The sequence below is a fragment of the Cynoglossus semilaevis genome, chromosome 13 (assembly GCF_000523025.1).
Source record: "Cynoglossus semilaevis isolate Cse_v1.0 chromosome 13, Cse_v1.0, whole genome shotgun sequence".
Taxonomy (NCBI): domain Eukaryota; kingdom Metazoa; phylum Chordata; class Actinopteri; order Pleuronectiformes; family Cynoglossidae; genus Cynoglossus; species Cynoglossus semilaevis.
Window position 1 is genome coordinate 15,650,638 of NC_024319.1, and position 12,795 is coordinate 15,663,432.

Genomic DNA, 12,795 nt, shown 5'->3' on the forward strand with positions numbered 1-12,795 from the left:
AGTCCCAGTCTAACTACTCAGCCATCCTCTGCTCTACATTATGACCTGAAGAGGAAAGTTCTTACAGTTTTGTTGTTGTTCTTTAGTATTGATAACCTAGCATAAAGGAAATACACCAACATTATTTCTCTAGAGATCTCTCTAAGCTCCTATTTAGACATTTCTTACAACAATTTTGAAAATGGTTTGAACAGGGTTTAGTCAATTTGGAGTAATCAGAACAGTTAGGGAGCTAACCATCTTTCCATCTGAGACTGCAGCTAAACAAGAAACACTTCTGCAGGCGTCACCTAAAGAACACACCCAAGTGTTTATTGATGATCTGGGTGGGTTCACTGACACCCACACTGATGTCACAGGGCAGTGTGTGGGTTTCGCTTCATTGGTGCGAAGATGGGCTGATGGATTAAAGAAACGGATCTAGGCCCTTAATGGAATCCATGTTTATGTGAATGTCCGCTCTGATAACATTCTCTAGCTATTCTGTGCGATTGTATCCCAGACCATACGACAATAGATGACAAGAACGTGGAATGTTAGCTCACAGATATCAGGTGACAATATGGCATTCTTCCCAGAGAAAGTGTTCTATTTCTCTTCTAGCAATGATGGCAGTTTTCTGTGGAATTCTTTATGGTTTGTGTTTTTCTTGCTGTCTCTCAACCAAAGCATTAAGGGAGTTTTTTTACTACAATGAATGGAGCCAAGCCAATTTTCTCTTTCTCGAAAGCACACGCCCACTGAAAGAACACGGATATTGACATAGGATTGATTTCATTGACACTCTAAAGAAAAATTCAAGTTGCCCAATTCCCCTTGTCTACCCTTGTGGGGCAACCAGAGTGACAAGTTCAGAGCTGGGGATTTTCAGGGTGAAACCTGATGACATTCAGCTCCTCAGGGCTGTTTACCAAGTCACCTAAACTGTTTGCATAATGTTTTGGCAATAATGTAATTGTTCTGAATTTCCTTAATTGTTTTTCACCAGGTCAAATGTTTTTTGTTACAAGCTTTCTTTGTCTTTCTATTTGATAAACAGGTAAAGACAATCTGGTCTGACTGAAGTGGTGAAAATGCTGCAACCACTGTTTGCCGATTTCTGTCAAGTGTTGGTCAATATCTGTCAACCAATAACAGCTTCCAAAACAAATGTTCACCAGGAAACAAAGCTAAAGATTCAGTCTATTTGGTTCAGTCATGTGAGCTGGTGATGCCACTGATCACTCAAATCCTGGATAAGCATTTCATAACACTGACGTCTCATTTGTCCAAATGCTCTGATCACAGAATTGTTGAAAAGAACCCAAAGCACATTGACTGGTAAAGAGCGACAGCAACGTTGTTGCTGTGTGATATTGATGATGGTAGAAAGCTGTGTAACTGCAGCTGGTTTTTACCACCTTCTCTGGGTTTGGTGTAAACTTTAAAGCAAGACCACAAGTGAAAACAGGGACAAAAGGAAAACAAATGTCATACTCAATAAATCCATTGGCTACATGACTTTGGGACATGCTGGTTCTGTGTATTGCATCAGCCAATTAAAAAAGAAAATCCACATATATAATTAATGTTTGTACCACATGCCATAGACTCCAAGTGTGTTTATAGCACCATCTGGAGGGGAGGCTGCGTGGCCACCTCTTTTTCGTAAAACGCAGTTTCTCCTTGCTTAACAGCAAGCTTGTGTTTTTGGTGAGAGTAAGTGTCCATGCCTCAGACAGATGCAGTATTTGGCCTGGCCTCAGGAAGTTTCATGTGTCAGTTGTATCTCATAGTAATTTAAAAAAAAAGAAAGAACAAAAGCATAAAATGCCTCTTTAAAGTTCACAACATGCTTTCATTTAAAGTCCTTCTCAGATTTTCAAGCTAACTCATATTTTCCACCTGGAGGAACCTGTTCTGCCACAGTTACCTCAGGCCCATGTCAGTGGTTTCTAGGCTCCAGGATGTATCTGTAATATACACTTCTCCAAATGTTCCATCTTTCTTAGTTTGCTGTAGTTGGCTGAGCTGGAGCAGTGTGTAGTAATTGGAGACATTGTGTCAGATACAAACAAGCGAGCGTCAAATTAAGTCTCTCATATTTTACATTTCTGTGAATCAACAGATATAGATCACTGGCTCTCCACCAGAATTTTTTTCTTCTTCTCTCTACTCCTCGTTTGTTTGTTTCTCAGATAAGTGAGGACAGCAGTTTTACACCTGTCCACTGCTGATAATGGAGATTATTGTTCTTTGCCTTTGTTGATGCCAGCTGAACTACTGCCACCCTAGAAATAAGGAGTACTTGAGGACACCAGCCTTTTAACTTTAACGTTTTGTTTCTCCATGATTTCCTCTCAATTTCAAATCAACATTTGTAAATCCCAAATTCAAAACACTCCGTCATCTCAATGGACATACCAGGTTTAAAATATGAGTTTGAATTAAACATATTTGTTTTAAAAGCTCATTGGGGTATAGTGTCATTTCAAAGGCTTGTTCAAACCACAGCCACACTGGTTGTTGACAGTCCAGACAAAAGTGATTCTGTTTCCATTTTGCCATCAGTGTGAGGAAGCAGGAAAGACCTAAACGCAGCACAAGGCAGACTCTCTTAAGCTGCAGGAAGTTTGTTTTTAAAATCCAAATACCAAAAACACACTGGAAATAGAACCCAGCAGGAACAACAGGCATAAATAAAGCAGGCATAAATAAAGAGGTGACACCAGAGGAACAAGGAATACAAGAGGAGGTAAACCACAGCACATGCAACAGCACAACCACAAAGAACATGAACAATGACCAAACAAAGACTGTGTGAGAGAGAGGTACATATACCCAGGGCACCAGGTGACACCAGTGAGACTGATGACAGACACAGGTGAGGGTGATGACACTGATTAACTCCAGACAGGAGGGAAGCAGACAGACAGATGTCACAGTTTCAAGAAACAGGTAAACTATTAAACAATTACAAACTACATTTAAATATGAATAAAACCTTTTAAAATATATTTTATTTAACACAATTGATACATTAATAAAACATCTATAAATGTCATCATTTTTTAAAATAAAACATTTTTTAAATAATCAGCTTAACTATAAACCTGTGCTGTTAAACTAACACCTGACTGATTCACTGATGAGGTTCCCAGAAACCAGGTTTGATCACATTGGGATTTATCTTGAATTTGTTTCTAGATCATAACTAACAATACTGACATCATGTTGAACCAGACTTTAATTTTAGTCCTCTTATAGTTCTCCTGCAGTATTAACTAAATGGCATTTTTGATGTATGCCAGTTCATAAGCAGATTAACACTACTGTAGCTATTCCAAACTCATGAACAGCCTATGAGCAATACATACTGTGGAGCTAAATACAAACGAAGGCATTTTTAGAATAAACAGTTAGTCGGTCCAAACTGATTATATAGTGAATGGATGACCATGTGTCTCTACGCCGACTGTTGAACTGTTCTTTAAAAAGAGGAAGCAGTAAAAGATGAATAAATAATGCACGTGCCCAACAGAGAAGAAGACTGCACGAATAAACGGTGTCATTGATTAACATTCCTCCTCCAACAACAGCACATTCAAACATAAACTTCAACTGGCATCTGTGAAATGTTAAGTGGACGAGTTGTTCCTGTCTTATTAACACTTTAGTCCCTTCACACACAAACACACAGATGTACAATGGCACACCTTGGAATAGCTCGTTATCAGTCATCCGTTCACACAATGACACCATTGCTGTTAGGAACAATCTGGTGTTGCGTTATTCCGATCACTAAGGACAGGCTGACACTCGCTGTGCCTCACCCGTCTAGACTGGGAGATTCCTGTCCATTCTTCCTTGTTCCTGATCGTCCTCAGGCAGCAGCGACATCACAGAAAGCAAATGAAGTGGAGCAACATGTCATTCACTAATTCTTCGCTGTGAAATAATCATTAACCATAACATGGAAAGACAGACAGGCATATTCAGCAGCAGGTTCTGCTCTTAGCCTTTAAGCACCGGAATTTTCTCCCTACAACATTTGAACTTTCCAATTTCCTCCTCTGTAAAACCTAACGTGTGGGTGTTGAGTGACCACAGAAAGAGACCTGGATTTGGTAGTTTATTCTTCCATTCATTCATTCATCTTGAACAGCACAACGTTTTTCAGTGGTAGATCACATCACTCATAGGGACGACATATATGCACAAAAAACATTCACTCATACTCATACACACACAAACATATTCACGGAGGGACAAAAGGCAATGAATCCCCACTGGCTCTTGAACTAGTCGGCGGCCCTGAAGACCTGCGTCTGTGTTGCCCCAAAAGAAGGACACATTTTTCATCAACATTTTCTATAGTGCAGAGTTTGTGCGTAATAAAATCAACATAAATATTTAATAAACAATGTCACAGCTTTTGTGCGTGTAGAAGTTCACACCGTTGTACAATCAATTCTAGTTGCTTAATGAACCTGAGAGAAAGTTAGTTAATACAGTTTCACAACAAATAAATCTGATCTTTCAACAACACGAGAGGAGCTTCGACTATTTACAATTCACTTCACTTACACCGGAGATACGAACAATACTTTCGATTTTTTACTCACAATTCGAACTGTATCCCTGCGAGATAAAACAAGAACCGTATTTTCCGGACCATATTACTATAGAGACTCTGGTGCGACTTATAGTCCAGAAAATACGGTAGTTGCCAAAAAAAACATTTTATGACTTTTAGCTTAAGTGTAAATGTCAAAGGTTGTCACAGCTAAATGATAGTGATTTATCAAAATCTAAATAGGGATTTATCACAGTTAACTCAAAGGACTCACACCTCCTGAACAAACCCCGAAACACTTAGAGCAGAGCAGCTCGGTGTGACGGGGTAATAGAGGGGGCTTGGACCACTTACCTGCTGTGATCCACATTATTCCATTTAAATTCCAAAGACAGAGTACAATGTAGTGAGATTGTAGTATTTTTGTCAGTGCCTTATACATGAAGTCTACTGATGAGACAGAGGACTTTACAAATGAACACTTGGATCCCAGAGCTGGATAATAATCCCAGTCCCTGGACAGACACATCCCTGAGGTCTTTTCCAGTAAGGACTTTTTAAATGCTGTTCCTGTGGACAATGTTTCGTCTGACCACGCCTCTGTGCAAATGAGGGAACCTGGTCTCGTAGCTGGACCTTGTGACGCCCATGGCTCCTTCAGGACAGGGCACGGGCACATTGAGCGATGAAGCACTGATGAAGTGGATGTTACCGTTCTTTTCCTCTGGCACCTGATTCTCAGACCCAGGCATAGACATGGATGATTTGCTGGAGTACTCGTACAGATTCTGCCGGAAAGCAGTTTGGGTGTTTTGCTCCTTCTTAAAAAGGATAACGTAGCACTTGGTGAAGAAGTGACAGCAGAGAATGCCGTAGTTGGAGATGAGAATAACCACCATCTCCACGGCTGACAGGTACACTCCCGTGGTGGTGACGTAGACGGGGACGAAGAGCATCCAGGAGATGAGGTAGAGAAGCATGCTGAAGGTGATGAACTTGGCCTCGTTGTAGTACTGCGGAAGCTTACGTCCTTTGTAGGCACAGATAAAACACACGGAGGCGAGCAGAGCGATGTAGCCCAACATCACCCCAAAGCACAGGTACGAACCCTCGTTGCAGTCCTCCAGCAGAGTTGACGGCTGCGAGATAATTTGATTGAAAGGGCTTTTTAGGACCAGCCAGCAAATGCAGATAATTGCCTGTCCTGCCACGCACAGGCTGACAATGACATAAGGCTGGAAGAGCTTCCGCAGAACATGCTGCAGCGCAGGGTTAAACTGGAAGGCCAGCAGGATCTGCAGGGACTTGACCAGGATGCAGGAGAAGCACAGAGTGAAGCTCATCCCAAACAGCACCTGACGGGCTTTGCACTGTAAACTGTTGGGTCTGCCCACGAACAATATGGCACTGACATTACTAATGAGCAGGGAGAACAGGATGACCTGGCTCAGGGGCCCTCCGGCAGCCTTCACTACAGGAGTGTTACGCTGGTGCAAGAACAGGGCTGACACCATAAGGGTCAGGAGGATGCCCATGGCGGCAAAGCTCACGAGCACAATGGCAAAGCCGTCCTGCCAGGAGAAGTAGAGGTGTTGTTTGGGCGTACAGCTGGAGCTGCCCTCTGCTGACCACTCTTTACTTGTGTCACAGCTCAGGCACTGGTCCATGTCTGTGGGGATGAAGACGCAGATGCAGGTACTTGTATGCTAACAGGGTTCGGATTTTATCTGGCTTCACCACAGACTCAAACTTGGGGGTGTGAGAAACTAAAAATGTGATGACAGTTTGGAGTGGGATTTTTCCACACAATAAAGACAAGTTAAAAAACTTTTTCTTTGTCAAAGTTGAAATCAAAAGCTAACAGTTTAATGAATGTCCTCATCGTGTGTTCTCTACGGACACTGATAGACTTGGCACCAATGGCTAAGTCCATTCATGAAGGTCAATGGTATAGATCAGTGGTTTACAAACATTTTTGGCTGTGCACCCCCTTCTACTTCTATGGAGCTAGAACAGTCTCAAAAAGAATACATACACAAACAAGGATTCACAAATGTATTTTGAAAACTCACAAATGCATTTGGAATATTTACAAATAGAACAATCACCGCAGTGAAACACTCTTCTTCTTCTCATCCTGTCTGTCCAGAAGTCACCAAAGCGTAACGTCTGCTTCCACCTAAACTCATCAACCTTCCACTAAACACCAAACACCTACTGTGTCTGTCCTCCTTTGGCAGTGTTTCCACCCTCCTTCCCCTGTCTTGTTTGATCTATACGTTGGGTGTATGCAGTTATTACCTGTGGCGTTGGAATAGTAGTTCTCAGTACAGTTGATACACTCATAACAGCAGGTGTGTTGACCCTCCGCTGTTTTCTTGAACTCCCCAGGAACACAGCTGTTGGAACACTTTGAAATGACATTCTGTGGAAGTTCAAGCCCAGATCATTAAAGACTCACTGCACTGAATGCTGTTCTCTACGAGTGGTAATGAATTTGAATCATCAATAAAGTCATTGTCTACATTGACAAATGCATGTGAATACTCACCTCCAGTCCTAAGAACTCTTGGGTGAGGTTGTTGGAGAAGTAGGTGAAGTTGGAGGTGAGGGGGTGATACTCGGCCACGATGTCATGCGCGTAGGTTTTCTTTCCATTGAACCTCCACTTCATCACATCATAGCCCAAGTTGATGTCGCCGCTGCTGTCAAACTTGTACGTTTTCCCCTTGAGCGTGAACTTCTCCATCCACAGAGCTTTCAGCACCTGCAGGGTTTTTACCATGTTGTTATTCATCAATCTGTAAAACAGCAGTTTTTACATCATTCAGCAGATTTACCACACCATGGTCCCACAGTGGTAACAAAAGTCACAATAATATCCAGTAGCTCCAAGCTCACTAAATCCACCATCACGACATCATTGTCAGTTCACCCAACATTAAACTGCAAATGAATGAAGACTTTTACCAATAAAAAACCTGCAGTAGAAGGAGATTTTGTTCATTTTTTGTCCTTGGCTTCTCAAGGCTGTGGGCTAAAATGGCTGATTTTTATATCTGCTCTGAATACATAACATTTATAGCACATCATCAATTGCACTACAGTATTACACTTATATTACACTTCAGTAGCTCCCGCTGTGAACTCTTATTTGCCCTGTAGCCTTTAAAGGCCTTTTGGTTGGTTGCCATCCACACTGAGAAGGCAGAGACAGATTTTGTGTCCCAAATTGATTGTTAACCCCACAAAGAAAATCAATTTTATGATTTTTGCCGATGCAATAAAAAGTAAAAAGTACCTTAGTGTAGAAGAATAAGAAAAGTTCCTAAAGACTTCTACACACATGAAGTAATGAAAAGCAGTGAAACAAAGAACAATGATACACTCTGAAATGTCGTTGATGTAGTCACTTTAAAGTGTCTGAACTGTGTTTTTCTTCCATGCACCGGTGTCTTCAATTGAGTGGAAACAGTGTCAACAGTGAATTTGCACAGCGGTTCTATTTCCGTGGAAATTCACTGTTGACATTGTCTGTAGCCTGACATCAAAACACGGACTGCGCCCGTAATCTCACACGCAGCGGGCAACTACGGTTGTAAAAAAACACAATGTAATCAGATATCACAGTTAATGTGACATTGACCTGTTATCCAAGCAAACAGTGCAGCCATCAGCACATCTGAATTCCATCCTCAAAAGGAAGAAAGCTTCCATAAACCTTAAGATCCATTATACAAGATGTGACAATTTGGATGGAATCATCCTGATCCTCTGATTGGTACAGGCCAACTACGCTGTCGTGAAGGTCTTTGATGGCTTTGTATTTAATTTACTGATTTATATCAGTGACAAAGAAACTGCTTTAGGTCTTCAATCAACAATAGGTGGAGAGTGAGACTCACGGAGCTAGCCTTTTAACCCGAGCCTCAGCCAATGAGAATACAGCTGTGCTCTGATGTGAAGTTGAACATGCACACATTTGTTCACATAATTACCTCCCAAGGTTGGAGTGTGCCTGGCTTTTTGCAGTCTCTGTTCTTACAGATGGAAGCAATAGCCTTAGCGATTGCACTAACTGCCATCTCAATACTGAAGACAATGTCTCCATGAATGTGCTGTTGGAGGGTTTTCACTGCGTCAGACTCTTCTTTTCCCTGGGCAGCATACAGGCGGAAGAGCTCCTGCAGGAAGGGGTTGTTCTTTGCATAGTCAGGTCCAGATTTCTCCAGCTTGTCCATGTACTCCCTGATTGTCGACGTGTCTCCACTTTTGTAGGTGAAGCCCACAACGTGTCCGATGTCAATCAGATTTAAATCATTCATCACATAGGAGGAGGTGGCCCAGCTGTCACTGGCCAACCAAATTCTTCTCATTGACTCAGTGCTTTTTCCAGCTTCCATGACCTGAGTCTTCATCTCCTCAAAGATATACCTCATCTGAGCTGACTTGCAAAAGGACACAATGACCAGCACCTTTGGATTCTCGAGGATAGTGGAAGCACAGTGTTGGATTTCAGAGTAAATCTCGGCTCTGGTGACAGACTGAGGCATAACCAATTTGAAGGCGACACAAATGCGCCTGTCATTGGCCTGGGTCACAAACTGGTCCAGAGCTGATCGGCCGTAGTCTCCGTCAGTGATGACTATTCCCACCCAGTGCCAACTGTTGATGCTGCACAGACTGGCCATGGCAGCAGTTTGATGTTTGTCGTTAGGGATCGTTCTCAGGAAGGCAGGGTAGCGGCTTTTATCACTTAGGATGACAGCAGTTGATGAGTAACTGATCTGGAGAAAAGAAAAGACAGATGAAGTTAAAACTGCTGTCAATAATAAAAAGTGAATAAATAATAATAATAATAATGTTTTAGCTCAGGGGTGTCAAACTCAAGTGGACCAAAATTAAAAACTGGGGCAAAGCCCTTCTCTACAGATCTGAAATGTAGATTTTTTCCATATGGAAACCAACTTTAGTTTTGCATAAACATTGAATCTGGAACAACCAAAGCTAAATATTATAAACACATGAGAATTAAATTTGAAATAAGACACACATCAGTGGTATTTGTTTCTTATTATGTGTCTTTCTCTCTGTAGCATTTTTAAGTTCCTTATTAAGTTTTTTTTTTTACAGGCCTACAAAAAAACAACCAAAGATATATGTGCTATAATATCGTACATACATCCCATAATACTACAAATCCCTCCAGTATATAGTGGCTGTATGCTGGCGGGCCCACTCTAGTACTCATTTGATTTGATATGATCTTGCCAGCCAAATACCTGTGGTTGTTAGTGAGTTTGTTGTTCTACACACACACTCATCTGTACAACCTACAGAACACTGAACACTGGTTTATCATTTTGACTTAACGATTAGGAACACACTGAAATCGAAGCTTCTGAGCTTCCTTGATGTTTGGATTTTGACTCGGCCTATGTTTATTATACATCAGCCGACACCCGACGGTCAACACAGGCGTTTGCTGATTTTTATCACCTGCGTTTGCCTGCAGCTGAGAGTCAAGCTAACAACGCTCTCATGGGACATTTGCAGCTTTTTCTCTTCTGTCTGCAAACTTACCTGTGGAATCATCTTGAGTGTCAGTTGCTGGGCGACGGCGATGGATATTTCTGACATAGAGCCGCCAATTACAGCCACAGTGGGGTGACTAGTACTGTGCAGGAACGAGTGCGTGGCCCTCAGAGCTGTGCTGGCGTCAGAGCAAGAGTCAAAGATCCTGTAACCCAGAGTGACATTGACATCGCGGAGCTGAGGTGACTGGTTCATCCTCTCGATGGCACTGATCATCACCAGAGACCTTGTTAATCCTCTCTCTTTAAACCTGTAAAGGAAAGATAAGAGATAGAAAGTCAGCGTGAATTTGATCCTCTTCTCTGGATACACAATACCAAAGAAATAGAAGACAGATGGCAGCGAGCCAACTGTCGGCTGTTAAATGCAAAGAAGAAGAGGGGGTGCAGAGTTCAATTTTCTAATCTACACTTTACCACCAGAGTCTCCCAATCAGACATAATGATTTGGCAAGTTACAAATTGACAAACAAGCAAAGCATTTAGACCTTGTTTACAGTGTAGCGCCACCTGTGCCTGGAGGGACAGGCCACGTGTTTTGATGAATAAACACAGAAAATCAGCAATCTGTCGTCTTAAACAAGTTTTCATTTTACGTCCTAACTTTGCCTAAGACAAATTTCAACACCTGAAAAAATGTGTTTGATGGATAGCAGTTATCTTTTGTTGTTTTTCAAGGGCTGAAAGTGTCATGAAGGTAGCCCTAGGCTTAGACAAACTAACTACAACAGATCCTTCAACTGCTCTTTTACAGTATACTTATTTAAATGTGGCGACATTTTCTTAGGGGTTTGTGGACAATACATGTCCTTCACAAACTAGTCCTCAAAATGTCAATTCTTTTGTATTTTCTCCACATTTTTTGGTGCATCTACATTTTATTTAAATCTGTTTTGTAATAATGTAAATATTTATAAATATATATATATATAATTTCACATTTTCTTCTTTTGCACTGTATTGAATTGCTTCTATTTTGTAAATAAAAATCCATGTCTAAGAGCGCCTGAGGAAAATGACACTTTTTATATTAAAAAAAAACTAACGACAAACTAACAAAAACTAATGCTATAACATTCTAGTGTTTATGAAGCACAGTTAGGGATCACAGCCATTGTTTCTCATAACATTATGAAATAGTTCATTTACTGTGACTTTGAACAATCCTTAAACATAAAATGACAGACATTATTATGTATTTTTTTCTTTTAAGGAGATTTTTTTTGTCATGTAATAAAAGACAAACAGCAACAAAAGCATTATTTTTCATACAGGATCACAGGATTTCCTCCTAAAGATTAATGATGTTGATGTTGGCGATAAACACAGTTAAAAACAAGACAAGCAGTTAAAACTAAGGCTGTTCAGAAAGCCCATTCGTCTCAGTATTATGTATTTGCATTTGACTAGATGGTCTCACCTGATGCACTCCAGTGGTTTGGGTTCAAAAGTGTCCCTACTTTTATCTACACCTTCATGAATGTTGAAGATTCCACTGATAATTAAATCTCCAGGGCTGGTGGCTTCCATTATCTGAGCATGCTCTTCAGTTGCACGTCCTACATTCAAGATAATAGAAAAAACTGTGAAATAAAAAAAGATAAACCCTGCCATATCCCTGTCATCTGGGTCTGATCCGCTGGCTCTGCCGTCACTCTTCTCTCCTGGCCTCACTCCTGTTTCTCCTCTCACAGACTGATACTCTCTCTTTTAAGCATCCTCCCAGGGCAAAAAGAAAAAAACAAAAAACAAAACAAAACAAAAAGCAAACGTCTTGCGCTTCCTCATTGGAAATTCACTGTGCTCACATTATCCCCTGCAGCCCTGCCCACTACTCTAGAATTGTCAGCAGGTGACTCAGGGACAGCTGTCATCACAAAAATGTTTTGCCTGTAAGCACTGTAAACCACAAAGCAACAAGTGTTTTTTTTAAATGTATTGTTGCATTTATGAGTGCTGAAAACTGGATGGTTGGTTTACAACTTAGACAGTAAAAGAGAGGTGATATTTAACATTTTCCTAAATGTATTGTACAGGAAGAAAAACAAAATCATAAAACTCGTTTTACAACATTATGTTTTTTCCATTTAGACCAAAATATGAAAATGTTAAAAAAATATTGTGTAAATGTTGGAGTATAATTAAAGGCTGATTGCTTTCCCAGAGTTAGACATCTCTCAGGTTTTATTGCATTATATGATGTCATCTACAATTTTTAACATGTTGACAGAGCAGCACTGGAAATATTGCAAAATGTTCAGACCTTGACTGAGTTAACGCCTGTATTTAAACCTTAACAAACATATTTGTATAAAATATCGATTATACATTAATTATAAATGTTTTTGAGAAAAACTTGTTCTTGTTCTATTTTATTTAAATGTATATGTTGTGGACTTAAAAAGGGAAATGTAGGTTATTTCTAACCACATAACTGAGGATTCTGACCGTTATGATGTTCCTCAAATGCACACCATGAACCAAACTAACTGAAGTGAAACTGATTAAATTATCCATCCGGTCCTGGTGATGCCTGGACTGGCTGTTCCTGCCTTGGTGGACGACAGTGAAGACTGATTTGGGAATTCTATGAACTCTTGTAAACCAAAAAAATGCATCTTTAATCCTTTGAAGGCTTCTATAAGA

At 40.7% G+C, this 12,795-nt stretch overlaps 1 protein-coding gene across 1 annotated transcript; it reads right to left on the minus strand.

Annotated features, from left to right (window-relative positions):
• Positions 1–4,098: 4,098 nt before the first annotated feature.
• On the minus strand, positions 4,099–12,735 carry gprc6a (G protein-coupled receptor, class C, group 6, member A). The gene is made up of 6 exons (XM_008323870.3): positions 11,570–12,735; positions 10,139–10,400; positions 8,554–9,342; positions 7,107–7,322; positions 6,857–6,980; positions 4,099–6,224 (listed from the first exon to the last, which is right to left on the minus strand). The coding sequence occupies exons 1-6, from the start codon at positions 11,761–11,763 to the stop codon at positions 5,113–5,115; spliced, it is 2,697 nt and encodes an 898-aa protein (XP_008322092.2). The 5' UTR covers positions 11,764–12,735; the 3' UTR covers positions 4,099–5,112.
• Between the last annotated feature and the right edge of the window lie 60 nt (positions 12,736–12,795).